At 42.6% G+C, this 17,871-nt stretch overlaps 1 protein-coding gene across 2 annotated transcripts in view; it reads right to left on the bottom strand.

The window, feature by feature from the left end:
• Positions 1 to 1,270: 1,270 nt before the first annotated feature.
• LOC126983901 (uncharacterized) overlaps positions 1,271 to 17,871 on the bottom strand; it is a 32,903-nt gene continuing 16,302 nt past the window's right edge. For both annotated transcript variants that reach the window (XM_050837092.1, XM_050837093.1), the window contains exons 2-4: positions 5,530 to 6,508; positions 4,755 to 4,872; positions 1,271 to 3,309 (exon numbers count right to left, since the gene is read on the bottom strand). In XM_050837092.1, coding sequence (XP_050693049.1) covers positions 3,121 to 3,309; positions 4,755 to 4,872; positions 5,530 to 5,579 — 357 coding nt within the window. In that variant the 5' untranslated portion in view covers positions 5,580 to 6,508 and the 3' untranslated portion in view covers positions 1,271 to 3,120. The remainder of the gene's footprint in view (positions 3,310 to 4,754; positions 4,873 to 5,529; positions 6,509 to 17,871) is intronic.

The raw sequence follows: 17,871 nt of genomic DNA, 5'->3' as shown, positions 1-17,871 counted from the left end.
GTGTGCAGCTGTTCCTCTCCTTCCTTGCCCTTCCTTTCTCTCTTCTCCTCCTTCGTCCTTCCTCTCGCTCCCTTCCTCGTCTTTTCATCCCCGTCAGCATCTGCCACAAACACGACTAGGGATCATCTAAATACACCGCGTTAATCCTTGCTCCAGTACTTCACCGATTCAAAGTTCACTCTAGAGTCCTTCCTCCCCTCTTGTGGTCCTTCGCTTCAACTTTCCTAATTTAAACTTGGATGCGAGTAAAACAAGTTCACTCACGCACTCACTCGCCCCGACTCGCCCCGCCTCGCCCCGCCCCGCCGCAATCCATCCCATCCCACACCATCCCGACTCCGCCCTCGCTGTCTTGCTCAGTTTTTTTTTTTTTTTCCAAGGAGAAATATTCAGTTGAGTCCTGGATATGCCTCCTTCTTCTCTTTTGAATTCACCGGCAGTTCTGTCACGCCTCTAATAGTAAAGATAAAAAAGTACATATATAATAATTGATTTAAAAGTATCTTGCGTTTCGTCCATCTCATCTGGTCTCCTCATCACTCTCTCTCTCTCTCTCTCTCTCTCTCTCTCTCTCTCTCTCTCTCTCTCTCTCTCTCTCTCTCTCTCTCTCTCTCTCTCGTTAGGAAGATATTAAAGGCCTTCTGCTCGGTCAAGACACATTTATTTATCCCCGACCGTCATGCTGATAAGTGTGTAATAAAGGATACATGGATTAATGACCTAATTAACCATAACAACCTGAGACCCGCCGCCCCCACTCCCCTTCCGTCCACCCTCCCACTATTGGATTTTCCCTCTCGTTCTACCCTTTCCTTTAAATTCGTCTTTTTATTTTTGGGTCTGTCATTTCGGGGGGATTGGTATAACTTTCACTTTTACAAAAACAATATCGTTCATCAGTGTACCAGATCTTTTTTTCTTCCCGCTTTACCTAGACATGTATGTAAGCATTGACATCATCGTCTTACTTTTTTAGTTTAACAGCATGTTTTTTTTTTCTTTTTACACGATTCCAATGTAACTCTCAATTTTCATAACGTTACTTACTTTTCTTTGTATACTTGTACGCGTGATTATTTTTACATTCCCTCTTTTCCTCTCCTTTCATACACGTTAAATCTCCACTCTGTCTTCCGTTTTTTTGTTTTAATATTGTATAGCCTAATGTTTTGATTTGAACTCATCAGTTGACATGGTTTTCTATTCTTTATATATATATATATATATATATATATATATATATATATATATATATATATATATATATATATATATATATCTATATATATATATATATATATATATATATATATATATATATATATATATATATATATATATATATATATATATTAGGCGGTAATGGTTTGAGTTTGAATGAGTCGTCACGCTGATTGGCAGTAATTCAAACATCTGTCGGAATTAATTCGTGATTAATTATATTCAAGGCCCGAAGAAGATTCGAGTTTGAATGAGGCAATTAAAAGAGAAGTGCTTCAAACATTCTTTTGGGGTTTAGATCCATTCAAAGCGACACGATTGAACGTCCAATGAATATTTCTCAAATAAGTTAAACGAACGTGACCCATCCATATCGGCAGTAGTTTTATATTCGAAAATTTATTTTATCGAAGCTGTCAGTCTTCACTTAGGTAACTCGGCAGCGTCACTGAAGGAGGAATAGACAGTAATCAAAGCCTCTTCATATCGTGTCTGCTGGTGTCCCCGTCGCTCTGTATTCAAGTAATTCAGGGGCCACGAAACCCTTATTAACAAAAAGTTACGTTGTCTGGCGTTCCTGATGGGCATGTATGTGTATATTGGCCATTTTGTACACACCACTCCAGTTAGTACTCATAGTAAGAATAAAACAGGTAGAAAGCTGAAGTTGCGTACGAAATTAACTATTGTCAAAATAAAGGTTGTGAATCATTCTTTATGCAAATAATATCTCATTTTTGTAGAGCAGTATTATTTTCGACAGCTCTCCCTCGGTTTGGGTAAAAAGTTAAACGGTGCACACACTTAACGAATATTCCCTACCTCTGTACGAGAACCTTTGGAGACACTCACGAGGAAGACAGTGGCAGCGTCAGAGCGTGCCGCAGCGTGGGCGATTACGTAATTTTGTGCTGCTCACGGGGCTCACGTTGACAGTGGCTTAACTCGACGTAGAGAGAGGCATGGTGTGGTATTGTGTTGGCACCGTCGTGTGTTTAGTGTCCTACAAGGTTACTGACTGCCGTTGCGGGAAACAGAACCACTTCCTAAGCCTGACAACGCAAGGCTCAGCGCGTCACGCTTGAGGATATGTGAAACACGACACCGTCCAGTCGCACACACACTCACACGACCAGGAAGCGAGGACAAGGGACATGGCTCGTGGCACTACACACACAGCTACTGGAACATTGATATGTACGCGGTGGTGGAGGTGATGGTGCTGATGGTGGCGGCCTCACCCGTTTTTCACCGCCGGTCGCCGTCTAGGTTGACTTGGGCGCTGACTTGGGCCATGCGTCAGCCTGAATTAAAGTAAATTCCGCTTTTTGATGTGGCTGGCACGAGGCCAAGTCATAGGCGCGTGGAGTGAGGCCAAGATCAAAGTCTTTGCAGGGCCGTGGCGGGAAGGCAACGATGTCACTCCGGGGTTTAATGTGAAGTAAAGGGGTGACGGGCGATGTCTGCCCATTGAAGTCCAGGGCAGTCCACACTTGTAGTTGCGTCATAATTCTTTTTGTCCTACCTTCCCTCCTGCAGTAAATGAGAAGTGAGGTGGTGATTAAGCGGGAAGGAGTGAATGAAGTCCTGTGTCCAACGAAGGAAGTCAAGACCCGTCCACACTGATCATAGCAGCTTTTTTTATTTTATTTTTATTTTTAGGAAGGCAAGAACCGGCCCGAATGATTATAGTGGTGAGGTCGTCCATTTTAGCGGTGGCTTCATCCTCTGCTTCACCTCTCCCCACCTGCAGCTAAGGCGAGCACCACCTGTTTAGGGGTGAAGATTGAGAAGTCTTTCGGCCACCAAGGAAGGTGAGGGCCCACGCGCACTATGGCAGTGCCATCGTCCTCTACTTCACTTTTTCCCATCTGAAGTTGAGGCGTGCACTACCTGTCCTTACACCTGCGTGGCTGAAGCGTCGGGTTGGGGGTGGTGGTCGGCGAGGGCGGGCGTGGCGGTGTGTGTGGCGGGGCAGTAGGTGAGGATGTGTCGCCGCCCGGAGGTCGAGGCCGCCCGTGCCGCCCTCCGCCTCAGTCCCCCGCCAACAAGAACCAGTAGCAGGGCCACGTAGAACACCACCACCGCCTGGGGAAAAGGAAAAGAAAAGTGACTCAAAGTTTCCTTCCACGTGACTTGTGATGAGGACATTTAAGGATAATTGCACCAATTACTAGATTTAGTAGATTTTGGTGGATTATCATTTATTTGTTTGATGTGTAGCTTCCATCTTGATTGCGTAGTGGCTATGGTCAGCTGAAGTCAGTAAATGATCTTTCGTTAATATTCTCTCTCTCTCTCTCTCTCTCTCTCTCTCTCTCTCTCTCTCTCTCTCTCTCTCTCTCTCTCTCTCTCTCTCTCTCTCTCTCTCTCTCTCTCTCTCTCTCTCTCTCTCTCTCTCTCTCTGTGTGTGTGTGTGTGTGTGTGTGTGTGTGTGTGTGTGTGTCACCTTCGTACCTGCTATAAAGTCTGTGATCTCAGGGTACGATAAACATCCACTGTGTCGGGTCTCATAAATATACTCGAGCTGCCTCTTTCACTTCACTGCTGCTGCCAGCAAGAAGGACGCGACACCTGTAACCATGCATGTATATACTTGGAAGCGACTCCTCAGCGGGCTTTATCTGTAAATCTTACCGCCATATTGCCTCAAGCGAACTGGATTTTCTTTGGATTCCGCTAAAATTGAGGAGGTGGTTGTGGAGGTCGATGAACATGTTGTGTGGGTCGAGGAGGAGGTTGTGGAGGTCGAGTAGGATGTAGTGTGAGTCGAGGAGGAGGTTGTGGAGGTCGAGTAGGATGTTGTGTGGGTTGAGATGGTTGTTGAGGTTGAATAGTGGGGTGTGTGAGTCGAGGAGGAGGTTGTGGAGGTCGAGTAGGATGTTGTGTGGGTTGAGATGGTTGTTGAGGTTGAGTAGTGGGGTGTGTGAGTTGAGGAGGAGGTTATTGAACTCGAGTTTAAGGAGGAAGTTGTGGTCGTCAAGGAGTTTCTGGAGCTCAAGAGGATAATATATTCAATGCGCGGTGTCGTCCCCAAGTATTTATCTCCACGCATTCCACCATTCTCTAATCACACTAAAAACTTAAGATAAATCTCCTTCCTCTCCCCCTTTTAATATATATCATTGGCAAATCACAAGCAAGTCACGTCATCTCTCCTACTCCGACTGCATGTGGCTGGTGGATGGCGGCTGGGTACAGTATCCTGAATCATATTGGAGGAATCAAGGTTGGCATATCCTGGGCTAATTATTGTGTGATGTTTTATTCGTAGCGCTCTTCACCTCTCTTGCCTAATGCTAGATTGATGTATTCTGGGCTGGCTAAGGTTCAGTTCCACCTATCACCTTGTACTCTGTCCGTTCTGACATTTCTTATAATCCCTGTGTTGCCGCTGTTAATCTGATAGCCAGTTTATTAGCGTTTCTTCGCATGATGTGTCTCACCCAAGTCACTTTTTAATTCACGATCGTCATTAACATACCCTCGATTGCTAAGGGGTTCTCTAACGTCGTAATGGCCTTGTGACTCACCGTGACGTAGAGGGCGGCGCCGCGGGTCTGCTCAGGCTCCGCGGTGTGAGGCAGGGCGTGCAGCAGGTCGCGGTAGCCGTTGACGGAGAGATGAGAGGGACACCCCGCCAGCCGACCCCTGACGGATGAGTAGACAGAGACAGTGATTTTGGGATAGCTATAATACACACACACACACACACACACACACGGAGAGAGAGAGAGAGAGAGAGAGAGAGAGAGAGAGAGAGAGAGAGAGAGAGAGATTCCTTTAGTGCTTGCATTCGTCATTTCCCATTTTAATATTTCGAGAGGAGTTGTGAGTTTTGCTGCACCAGAACCGAGAAACAAATTCAAACGTTTCCTCACTCCCCGTAAAGTGTTGAGTCTTCGTAAAGGGTAGGAGAAGGGACGCCCGCAAAGGCCCCATTGTTCTTAGTATGCCCGTCACAACCCGTCAGCAGCACAAAGGCTCCGGTATTGCATATATAATTTTTGCCTCGTGTTGCGTTAGGGAATATGAAATTGTTGCAGACAAGCTGATTCATGCGTTCACTTAGAGTTCAAAGGGATGATAGGACTGGCATTCAACATTTACATTTCTTTCTACCTTTCGTCCCATTCTGACTGAGTGTGAAAAGAAATTGATTGCATATGTACTTTGATAATCACACACACACACACACACACCACTCTCTCTCTCTCTCTCTCTCTCTCTCTCTCTCTCTCTCTCAGTATCACCATTTTTACAACACCGAAAAAAATATCCTTTTCCACACCTGCCTGCACGCCTCACCTGGCTTGGGCGCAGAGTTGAAGGGTCGAGGCATCCAACCCAAACTCCATCGTGCCGGCAAGAGGTGTGTGATGGGGCTCCTCTTCTTTGTGTGGTGGAGACTGAGGAGGCTACCCTTTTAGTGCCTCTCTCTTTCTCTTTCTTCTCCCTCCCTTTTCTCGTTTTTTTACGCTCTGGATACCGTGGGCGCTGTTTTGATGGGGAGAGTTGGCCTTAACAATTTTCAACACTTAGCACGTTCGTTTTGTTGTTGCTCTTCTTTCTTTATTTACCGCTTCTTGTGGTGTTGGAAATACGTTGGAGGGTCAAGTTGTGTATTAATGGTGTTGCTGTGCTTGTGTTGGGGGTGTAGTACCGTGGGTGTTGTTTGTTTGCAGTCTTTTGCTGTGGTTGTGTAGGAAGGTGTTAGGGTTGGCAATAGTTGTAGTCAGGTGTTAACAGGTCTTGTGTTCTGTGGCTGTGGTTGAAGTCTATACGTGTTAATGGTAATTTCGTGCCGGAATGCTGTGAAGTGTGCCAAGTGTTAGTGTTGTAGGGGCGTCTTGGGCTGTGTGTGTGTTTGCTGTGTTTACTATGTGCTGTTCCTTTGTATTCTCGAATGCTGTGGAGTGTGTGTTTGTATTCGTGTATGTGTGGGTGTGGTAGTGAGTGACCCCTCCGTATTGCGTCGTATATGAAGGGCGTGGTATGAGACGATAACGGTGATGGTTGGTGATTCTCTAAATGACGGGTAATTGGGGTGTTTTGTGGAGTGCTTTCGCGTTGTTGTTGTTGATGGTGGTAGTGGTGGCGTGTATTCTTCTGGTATTGTTGTTCCCCCTGGCCTCGTCTTTCTTTATAGTCTCCGGTCCCTCCACTTTTCACTCGTTTCTCTTCTCGTTACACATCGTTCGCTTGATGCGGGTAATATTCCATCCTTTTACATTTCACTTTTCATCGTCTTTTTTACTCGCCCAATTTTTCCTTTTATCCTGTTCACCTGGAAAATAAAGGAACACGTGTGAGAATATCTTTCTATTCATGGAAGTGGATTCATTGCATTGTGATATATCAAAAGGTTGAAGGTAATAAAAGGTTAAAATAAAGAGAAAGAGAATGCAATGGTGAGAGGAAGAGAGGAAAGGGGAAAGCTGCAATATGAGAGAGAGAGAGAGAGAGAGAGAGAGAGAGAGAGAGAGAGAGAGAGAGAGAGAGAGAGAGAGAGAGAGAGAGAGAGAGAGAGAGAGAGAGAGAGACTGAAATACATTAAAAAGATAGAATGAGGGAGGGAGAAGGAAAATAAAAGGAAAACTGTTAATATATTCAAAAGAAGGAGAGAGTCAAGGAGAAAAAGAGAAGAGGGGAAAATTGTAATATATATTAGAGAGAGAGAGAGAGAGAGAGAGAGAGAGAGAGAGAGAGAGAGAGAGAGAGAGAGAGAGAGAGAGAGAGAGAGAGAGAGAGAGAGAGAGAGAGAGAGAGAGAGAGAGAGAAACGGATGTGAAGAGAGGGAAAGCTGCAACATAAGAAATACTAGTGAGACGTTGACTTGTATTGAAAGTGGGGCGAGGGGCGTTTTTACCAACGTCAAGGGCGGTGATGGAAGGCGCTGAAGGGGAGGGAGCGAGGGAAGGAGGAAGCTAATGACCGATATATAAACTTGAATAGAAAAGTAAAAGAACACCTGCTCCTAATGTGTGACGCAGGTGTGTGGAAACCTCGCATTGAAAGGAGAAAAACGTACCTCTCCATTCACACAGCAAGGGCTTCACTTTCGTTCTTCCCAAGTTATTGGTCAATGTTTAGCAGTGTTGTGTTGATATAAAACAACACCTCACCCTAATACATTTGTGATCCGTGTGGAGAAACTTGCATTTCAAGTGGAAAGATATCTTGTATTGTGTTTTTATTGAATCTCTCTCGTTATTTCGTTATCCAGCAAAACAAGTCAATTTGCATTTTATTCTCGGTATAGATCTCGAAATAGAATAAATGTAGAACGCTTGTCTGTATTGCGTGACGAAGGTGCGGCACGCTTGCATATAAAGAGGAAAAATAAGCCGTGCCTTGTATATTTATTAATTTCTTGATGCTTCGATTCAGGTAAAAGTTATTAGTCAATATAACGGACTCAAAGAGGAAACTAACATATCCCGAGTGTGTGTCCAGGTGTGGGAAATATGGATTTAAGCGGGAAAAATATTGTTGACATCTACATCAGTTGGTTTGTTTTAGTTCTCCGCTCCGGCAGGATATTTATGGTCAATATATATTACTATTAGAGCAATGACGCAACAAATGCCTGTCCCTCTAGTGTGATTCAGCGAGAGGAAACTCAATTAATAAAAAAGGCACGATTACTGGTATTTTGTTCTCTGATCTACCGGGAGGTTGTTTGCCTAATATGTAGATTACAAAGTGAAAAAAGCCTGTCCCAAGAGTGTGATTCAGCAATAAACTCGTAATATTTATTAATTAAAAACTCAAGGGGAGCGGTACCTGGAAAATTGACATTACTGGAGCTGATGCTGCAGACAGGGTTTCCTATAGAAGGGAGAGGTTTCAATATTGAGCAAAGTCGTGCCTAATAAGTTAATTTTTACTGTTGTTCTTGCATTCAACGGGAAGATACGCATTGTTAGTACGTATACAAATTTAAAAGCCTCCACCTTTCCCCCAAAAAGGGTCCTAATTTAAGATTCAGGAGGTTGGAGGTAATGAAGGTAATAAAGGAGCCGAAAGTCTTGTCCTTTGTCCTCTCTATGAAAGGGTTCTCGTTCGTTCTTCGCCGCTCCGCCACCTAATTTCTCGAGGATGTCTCAGGAGTCGTCGGCAGACCAGTTAATTAAGCGAAGTGTCTTTTTTTCCTGGCGTCTTTTTTCATCGGCTCCCCTTCCTCTCAAGTCATTAGGAGAATTTTCCCATCCGTTCCTTTAACTTTTTCGAAGGGAGAAAATAAAACGAGGAACGCTTTCATTCTGCCCCTCTGTTACTGCGCCACACTTGTTAACGTGTGTAAATGTCACTTGCTCCCTTAATGAATCGTTACATCGCGGACTAAAATTAATGGATAAAACACTAAAAAGAAAAGAAACGAACAAAGCAAACCTGGAAAATGGTGATTGCTCTTTTTCTTCCGGCAAATCCTTATACTACCTGAATAAGACGAAAGATAAACTATTGATACTGATATTAGTTGTAGAAGAGGAAAGAAAGATACAACATAAAAAGGAGAAAGGTGCTTAAAAAGAAAAACAACAACTGAGTATTCGTGGAAGAACAAGGAAGAAGTGATAAAGGAAAAAAACTTACGTCCAAACTTGCAAAAGGAAAAAAAATAGTAAAAGAAAAGAACAAAGAACATTTAAAGCTGCCACGGGAGAGGGAAAGAGATGAATTCCAGAAAGCCAAGACAGCCATTAGCATTAAAAGTAACCATGTAAATAGGACAAAAAGAAAACAAAGAACATTAAAAGTATTCACTCAAGAAGGAAAAACATAAAAGTAAAAGTAAAAAAATGTAAGGCAGGGCATCTAACAAGGTAGAAAAGAAAAACATGGAAGGATAAAACAAAGCCAACCATGGGAGGAAAAAAAAATATTGTGTAGAAATAAAATCAACAAAATGAAAAGTAATTAAAACTAACCGTGCAGTGAGGAAAAGGCAAATGAAAAGAACAAAGGAAACTGAATTAAACCAAAGTGTCCATTCTGGTTCTTGCATATTCGATGACACAGACGAGTGCCAGGCAAGGGTTTCCAGTCTTTTGCCCTTTGTCTCATTTTTGTCCGTTTTTGCGACTCGCTGAAAAGACAGAGACAGGTATTCTGATTCCCCTTGTCTCGGAGCTATTTAAAGGAGCATCACCGTCTTAACACCCCATTTCCTGTACAAAAGAACAATGAACTGAGGGATAAGGAGGAAGAAAAGATATATTTTTCGATAGTTATAAGTGGGAAGTCGGAAAAACACTCCATTTTCAGCGCATAAAGAGAAGGGGAACTGAACATCAAGGAGTAAGAGAGAAAAAGTTTAATCAGGAGCGTGAGGCAGAAGTCGTCATCATCAGCTACACCCCTTTGAAAAAAAAAAGTGAGGAGCGAAGTCAAAAAGGAGAAAAACGGAAGGAAAGGAAAACTGGGTGATGAAGAAACAGGGACGTTAATCTTAGTCAATCGTCAGGCAAAATCATCGTCAACGTCACCCATATGATGTAAAGAGGAAAAAAAAAAAGAGATGAGGAATGGAAAGGTAAGGACGAAGGAAAAGAATGAAGTCAGAAACCATCACCATCACCATCACCATCATCATCATCATCATCATCATCATCATCATCATTAACACTATTTCCCGCACATTGAAGGGGAGCAAATGCGTCAAGTAAAAAGGGGATTAAAATTTATGGTCAGGAGTCAGCAGCCATTGAGAATAATCGGAGAAGCAATTAAATTTAAAGGAAACCCGGACACATCTTAGGGGAACTGGTTTTCACGGAAGGGGGGAAGGTGAAATCTATAGTCTGGAGTCAGTCAAAACCCAAGACAGATCTCTAGGAAAGTCAGCAGCAGTTCTTAAGAGGATTCCCAGCAGCTCAGCAACCTCTAATGGCAAAGTTAGGAGATATTAATGATGAATCGATCAAACCTTGACTCTGAACTCAGAAAATTGCCGTTCAAGAGAGACCCAGACGACCTCCTTCACTGTGACTATGACTTGCTCAACGAAAGCGAAATTTAAGATAGTTTAAGGGTAAACCGATCCAACTTCGACTTTTAACCCCTTGGATGCGGACCTCCTACAAGAAGACCTCACCAGGCTACAGGAGTGGAGCAACAAGTGGCTGCTATAATTCAATGAAGAAAAATGTAAAGTCATGCAACGTGGGAGGGGAAATCCAGCATACCAATACAACATGGGAAACACTCCACTATCCATCATGGACAGAGGCAGAGAAAGACCTGGGACTATTATGTTACCAGGCTACCAGTGAAGGCCAAATCCGTGCCAATCGCAGCGGAAGGATTAAAAAACAAAGCTACACTAAAGGTTACAGCGTCTTTTAGTGACCATTGACTGTGTGCTAATTTTCGAGGATAGAAAATCACAGGGACTTGAATTTCGTGAGATTGTTTTAGTTCAATTAATCTTTTTGTAGTTTTTTTTTTTATGAAGCGCCCAACCAATCAACTGGAGCCTGGGATTAACTTGACCCCTCTCTCTCCTCTTTCCCTTCTCCTCTTTCCCTTCCTTTTTCTGCTCCCCTTTCTATCCCGTTCGTAACCTCTCCTTTCCTTAACTTATCAAACACCATTATACCTCTCTTCTCCCTCTTTCCCTTCCTTTCTCCTTTTCCTAACTATCCTGATACCTCCATCCCGTTACACCTTCTTCCTCTTCCTCTTCTCCACTGTTCCCTAACCTTCCAGAGTCTCCCCTCCCCACAGCTCCACTTCCCACCTGTTTCTTGGTAATGACTAATGGATTACCAAAATTAATTAACCACACACTCACGTTATGTCGAGTTTGGTTTCAAATGCACAGGTGTGTAGGGCGTGGCGATGCTGGCTCGGGCTCGCGTGTTATGCCTGAAAGCCGGTTTTGTGCGTGATAGCGTGTGAGAAAATTGCCCCAGACATCAGCGTCAGGTTAAACGTGGATTGACAGCTTCCTGACGACCCACCGGCCTGATGTAGGGATAGATAGACAGATAGAGAGAGAGAGAGAGAGAGAGAGAGAGAGAGAGAGAGAGAGAGAGAGAGAGAGAGAGAGAGAGAGAGAGAGAGAGAGAGAGAGAGAGAGAGAGAGAGAGAGAGAGAGAGAGAGAGAGAGAGAGAGAGAGAGAGAGAGAGAGAGTATGTGTGTGAGGGGGTATGAGTATGAGTTTGAATGTGAGTGTGAGTGTGTGAGTGAATATGTGTGTATGTGTGTGTGTGTGTGTTAGAGAGAGAGAGAGAGAGAGAGAGAGAGAGAGAGAGAGAGAGAGAGAGAGAGAGAGAGAGAGAGAGAGAGAGAGAGAGAGAGAGACTGTGAGTATGTGTTTGTGTGAAATTGGAAGCCGTCCCCGCCATCAGGTCACACTTGCCTGAGTCACACTTGCCAGAGTCGCTGCAGAAGTTACTGTCCGCACTTCCCAAGCCCGTATTTCATGCTCATACAGAAGCGGTTTACTGAGAGGCTCTGAAATAAATCACTTTAAAGCTCAGCACTTGTACGATGAAATATCTTTCGCCACAAATGCTGTACTCCTGTCGCTATGAATCTTTATTTTAATTTGATTTTTCAGACACGGACCTTAATTCTGCCCTGTGTAGCCTTGTTTTAACTTTCTTTTCGCCAGGTTTAATAATAGGTGGCAGCAATGCTAGAGTAAAGTTTGGGTAGATATAGTTTGGTTACGTTACTTGTCTTGGTATCCTTGGATAAGGCTTGGTTAGATTCGCCTTAGTTTAGTTTGGTCAAGTTACATTAACAGGTTGGGTTGGGTTGGTTTGGGTTGAGCTGGGTTTCATTCGGCGTGTTATGTTTAGTTTTTAGGTTGTTAAGTATGGATACGATGTTTCTACTTTGCACCCTCATACTAAAGGTTAAACCACATGCGTACATATCACTCTTAACTTTACCCTTAAAAGTGATATTTACGCCTGTGGTTTAACCTTTAGTATGAGGGTGCAAGGTAGAAACATCGTATCCAAACCTAACAACCTAAATACTAAACATAGCACGCCGAATGTAACCCAGCTCAACCCAACCCAACCCAACCTGTTGAGTAACTTGACCAAACTAAACTAAGCCGAATCTAACCAAGCCTTATCCAAGGAAACCAAGACAAGTAACGTAACCAAACTAAATCTACCCAAACTTTACCCAAGATAATGAAACCAAGTAAGGAGCAGTGAGTAGCGGGCTTTTTTTTATATTTTTCTTTACGCCCTTGAACTGTCTCCTTAGCTGTAAAAAAACAAAAAACAAAAACAAAAAAAAACGTAAGCAAATTAAATCTACCCAAACTTTGCCCAAGAAGATCAAACCAAGTAACGTAACCAAGCTAAATTCATCTGATCTGACTAGATTTTACCCAAGAAAACCAAACCACATAACCTAACCAAACTAAACCTAAGGACACCGAGCCAAACATTACACAAGGAAGCCAATGAAAGCAACCCAACATATCGTCACCTTCATAAACAAACTGCCTAAGTCTGTTTACCTTTCAGGAATGCTATGGGCAAAAAATGTTATTGCAAATCTTAGAACACTCACACCTTGAATAACGAAGGCAACATACCAAAATGTGCGTCAGACGATGAAAAAAATGATCGCCGAGAAATGAAAGGCAGTCTATTTATGAGGGTAACGATATCCTAACAAAACCGTAAGGAAATGCAGAAAGATTGAAATAAACGTACAAAAACATTTAAAGGGACCCGAGAGCCCCCACTGCCTTCTTGAAAAAAAAAAAGTCTCAGGAAACAGGAAAGCAAAGAAGGGGGAAGGCGAGGGAAGGCAAGGCGAGGGAGTCTGCTACACAGGCTACACAGAGAGGGAGAAAATGTGTGTTGAAGTTTAGTTCAGGGGAAAAAAATAGTTTCATAGGGACAGAGTCATCGTGCAGGAACAGTTTGGATCGAGTCTTAATATATTTTTCAGTGAACATTCTAAAGTGATTTGCAACGGTATTATTTTGGGAGTTAGAGTAGAAAAAAATTGAATGTGTATATTTATAAATGGTAAGCAGATTAAGATTGTTAGTAAATAGTAAAGAATAAATAGGCTCACACAAACAATTGTAGTAGCTAAACAGAGGAAACCCTGGACTCATATGAATGGTAAATAGATTCAGACAACACGGCCCCGAGGCAGCGATGCACAACACGCTTTTCGTTTTTCATAATGACCTTTGAAAGCATATTCTCGTTGGAGCTCAGCTTGGAGAGAGTTTGTTTGGCGGTGGTGGTGGTGGTAGTAATGGTGTGTGGGGGTTGCGGGGAAGGCTGAAGGGTGTGGTTGTGTCTAGTGATGGTTGTAATTGTGGTGGTGGTGATGGAGTGCATATAAGTTTCCTTCTAGTAGAGATAGTGGTATAGTGGTAGTGGTAGTGGTGGTAGTTAGGGAGACAAAGACCCTTGCTGCAGTGCCTCCCCTAAACTCTCTGCCCTGAGTTGTGGCCTCGGTGCCCGCCTCAAAGTCCCAGGACTCCTGCATCTATTTAGGGTATTCCCGGCGTCCACAAACTCCACATTGTCTTAACGGCTGAGTCTGAGTGAATCTATCCCTCCCTTGTTTGGACGGTACATGCGAAGCCACGCCAGTTCTCGAAGTCACTGTGTAGGCTGTTGGTGTTGCTTCTATTATATATATATTATGATAATTTGCATTAACATCAGTGGCAGTAGTAGAAGTGGTAGTTGAAGTAGTTAGTAGTAATAGCAATAGTAGTAGTCGTAATAGTAGTAGTAGTAGTAGTAGTTATTTGTAGTAGTCGAAGTAGTCGTACTAAAATATGACAGGTAAGACAAGGCAATAAGCAAAATGAGGCTCATGTTATCCATATATTTTCCTGGGTACGTTTCATTTTCTCCTGGGTACGTTTCTTTTTCTCCTTGGTACATTACTCTTTCTCATGGATACACTTTTTGCCCAAGGTACATTTCTCCCTTTCCGACGGCTCAGTGGCTGTACCTATAATTGGCTTACTTCGTCTTTCCACTTTCATACTCTTTACATTGACATCCATTAAGACCCGTCAGAGCCACAGCATTCCACGTCATTTTACTGGTCACATTCCACTCCGTACCTACGCTACCTACTGCGTCTATCTGTCTGCTTGTCTGTCTGTCTTCCTCCTCCTCCCGTCCCAACGCCTCGATATTCTCCTTCCATTTTCGTCACAAGAACTGCTGCGCCTCTGGCTTAAAAGATTTGCACCCGATTCCATTTTCACTCCTCAAGGCAGCTTCGAACTCTCTCGTAAAGGGGTTTATTTCTACAGAATCCACTCCCTTCTATTCCATTCCATACCATTTGCTGTTCTCTCTCTTTTCTCTTCCTGTCTGTCTTTGTCTGATTGTCTGTGTCTCTGTGTGCTGTCTATCTGTCTTAGTCTCTGCCTCTTCCCCATCGCTCTCTCTGTCTCTTTATCCTGTCTGTGGGTATGTTTGCTTGTGTCTGTGCGTGTGTGTGTCTGTCAACGTGTGTCTGTCTGTCTATCTGTCTGTGTATGTATGTATCTCTCTCTCTCTCTCTCTCTCTCTCTCGTAACTGTGTTCTTGCCACGCCGGAAGGAAACTCATCAATCAGCCTGTCAATCAATCAATTCCTTTACCCTCACCCGCCCTCACACACTTCTTCCATTCTTCTGTATATTTTTTTTCATCCCTGTTTTTCTTTCTTTCATCTTGTCCCATTTCTGTATTCTTAGTTTCATGCCCTAGCTCCTCTCCTTTATATTCTGCCTCCTCCTTTGTATAGTTTCCTTTTGTCTGATATTTGTATTCTTTCTTTCATGTCCTATCCATAATGATGTTTTCTAAGTCTCCCTTGGTATAGATTCTCTTCCTGTTCCCTTGTATACGTTCTTCTATCCTGATCTTTGCTTTTTCCCACGTTCCATCCTCACAGTATATTTTCTTCCCAACCTCTTTCCTTCATATCCTCCAATACAATTTTTTTCCTAGCCCACTTTATCTTTTTCCCAGTTTATATTTTCTTTATTGGTCCATTTTCTTTTTCTCCCGGTATATATTTTCTCTCCCGTTTCCCTTTCCTTGATCACTCCTATTGCCATTTGTCGCCACTCTGCTCCCACTCCAACATGACGTACTTCCCACGTGGCGGTGCTAAAAGGTCCCCCCGACCCAATCTCGCTACTGAAATGGCGGTCAAGGGGCCGAGCCATGGACAGAATTCTGATCACATAATGCTGATGGGAAAAAGGGAAGGAGAGGAGAAGAGCTTTAGGGCATTGTGCAGACAGAGTGAAATGAAAGAGACGGTAGCCTAAAAGTGATTATGCAGTGAGAGAGAGAGAGAGAGAGAGAGAGAGAGAGAGAGAGAGAGAGAGAGAGAGAGAGAGAGAGAGAGAGACTGTTGGTAAGGAGAAAGAGGAAAAGGGAAACTATTTAGGAAAAGAAAGAATAAGAGCAAGGAAAGGAATATGAGGTGGAGGAAGAGGAATTGGTAGGAAAGAGGAAAAAGGGGAACTAGAATAAAAGAAAGAAGAATGGGAAGGAAGAAACGAAGGAAGAGGAGGAGAAGGAGGAGGAGGAGGAGGAGGTGGAGGAGTAAATGATTACTGTTTTTATGAAAGGCAGCGAGGTGGACGAAGGGGAAGATTGACATTAAAGAAAAAGAAAAAGAAAAGATGTACCTTGGAGCGCAAACGACCGTAAAAAGTAAAAAAAAGAAAAAAAAGAGGAAAAAGAACAGAGCGATAGGAAGGAAGAAAAATAGAGCAGTGGGATGTCATCTGAAGAGCAGGGCCGCGGAATTAAACTAGAAGGGAGGAGAAATATGAATGGAAATGTGGAGTGCAAATTAAAAGCAAAAGGTGGGGAGGTGGTGGACAGACTGAACATAAAGGCGTTTTACTAAAGGAAAAAGGATATTATAGAACACCTTTGAGATCATAAAGAGAAATGAAGGGAATGATGAAACGAATCAAAAACATTTACTGATGGTGGAAAATATGATAAAAATGCGTGTTAGTGAGGCTGCGAGGCAATAAAAAACATTGAACTATAAGAAAAGAAAAGAGGAGTGAGCGTTCTCGCACGAAAATGAGAGAAACAATTACAAATGTGGATGAATACGTGAAATGCTAAATAGAAGAAGAAAAAAAAACCCCGGTGAAATCAGCATAATGAAGGAGAAACGTAAAATAAAGAGTCGAGACGAAGGAGACGGTGCATGTTAAAAAGAACGAAGCATTTACCAGTATGAGAAAAGGTGCTGGAAAAATATAAAGGTTTGTGTGAGGTTGTTTGTGTAAGGTTGCCAAGACACACCAAGCTCCAGGAAAATATAACGAGGAGACAAGGAGGAGGAGGAGGAGTCGGTGTTCACGTCAGAGCGTAAGGAAGGGAAAGACAGAGAGACATGGATTAAGACGTGAAGTGAAATTTAAAGATAAAAGAATAGCAAAACAGGTTATTCCAGGACTTTCAAATTAGCGTATTGATGGAAAAAAGGAAGAAAAGAAAACGGAAGCGCATCACGGAGAGAGGGAAGAACAAAGCAATTAGTGTTGGACGAAAATATTTACGAAGATAAGAATTCATGTAAGGCGTGGGTGCCAAGACGAATTAATAGGCTTTAGGAACATATTACAACAAAAGAAGATTAGGAGAAGGGAATCAAATGAGTACCCATATAATTATCGATGAACAAGGATGAGAACATTAATACATAGTTTGTTTACATACACGACTTCCAAAACACAATTATAGATAGATGAGGCAAGGAGGGAGAGGAGAAGGAGAAGCAGATGGTCAAACGAGATGAGAACAATAATAAATAGTTTGTTTAGATACACGACTTCCAAAACACGTCATAGAGAGAGGAGGCAAGGAGGGAGAGGAGGAGAAGCAGATGATCAAACGAATATCCATAATGTGTGCTGAACCCCCCCAACCAGCAGCTTTTTTCTAAATCTTCTGTCGCTGAAACGCCTTTGAGGAATGTTGAAGAAATCCACAGAAGCGAAACATCTTGTCTTTAATTAAATCACGAAAGCTAAATTATAATCAAGATGGAAAGAAAAAGCCGTGAAATTATGTATGCGTTTAAACAAAAAGTTTAGGAGAGAATGTAAATTAGAAAAAAAAACCCAATCTATTGCCATAATATCAGAACGGTGTGTTATTGAAACGAAATTGAAGGAAAATACCGTGAAATTAAGTATGCAAGTAATAAGAAAAGCGGAAAGAAAATTTTAATTAGAAAAAAACCGTCCACGATTAAAACGCCAAAAACAGAATGATAATTAATTGATTTGGAAAGAAAACACCGTGAAATAATTTATGCGAGCGACTCAAGACTAATGGAAAATAAAGTAAATAAAAAGCAATCCATAATTATAAGACCAAAACAGTATAATGAATTGCTCTATTTTAGCCCCTCGTTAATGCCATTACTGTTCACGGATACAAAAATAGAGATAAATAATAGTTCTGGCATTAGTATTCACCATAAAATTTTACTCGTTTCCCTAATCTAACTTTCTTCCCCCCCTGCGCGTTATAGCGTGCTAAATATATCATCAACACGCTGCCAACTGTTAAATCCGTCACTTGGGAGGGAAGGAAGCTGCCATGAAACCACGTATGCGAGCGGTGCATAAAAAAATAACGAGGCGAAGCAAATAC

Source organism: Eriocheir sinensis, chromosome 55, assembly GCF_024679095.1.
Source record: "Eriocheir sinensis breed Jianghai 21 chromosome 55, ASM2467909v1, whole genome shotgun sequence".
Classification (NCBI taxonomy): Eukaryota; Metazoa; Arthropoda; class Malacostraca; order Decapoda; family Varunidae; genus Eriocheir; species Eriocheir sinensis.
The sequence above is the reverse complement of the archived record's forward strand: the minus strand, read 5'-3'. Positions and strand labels throughout refer to the sequence as shown.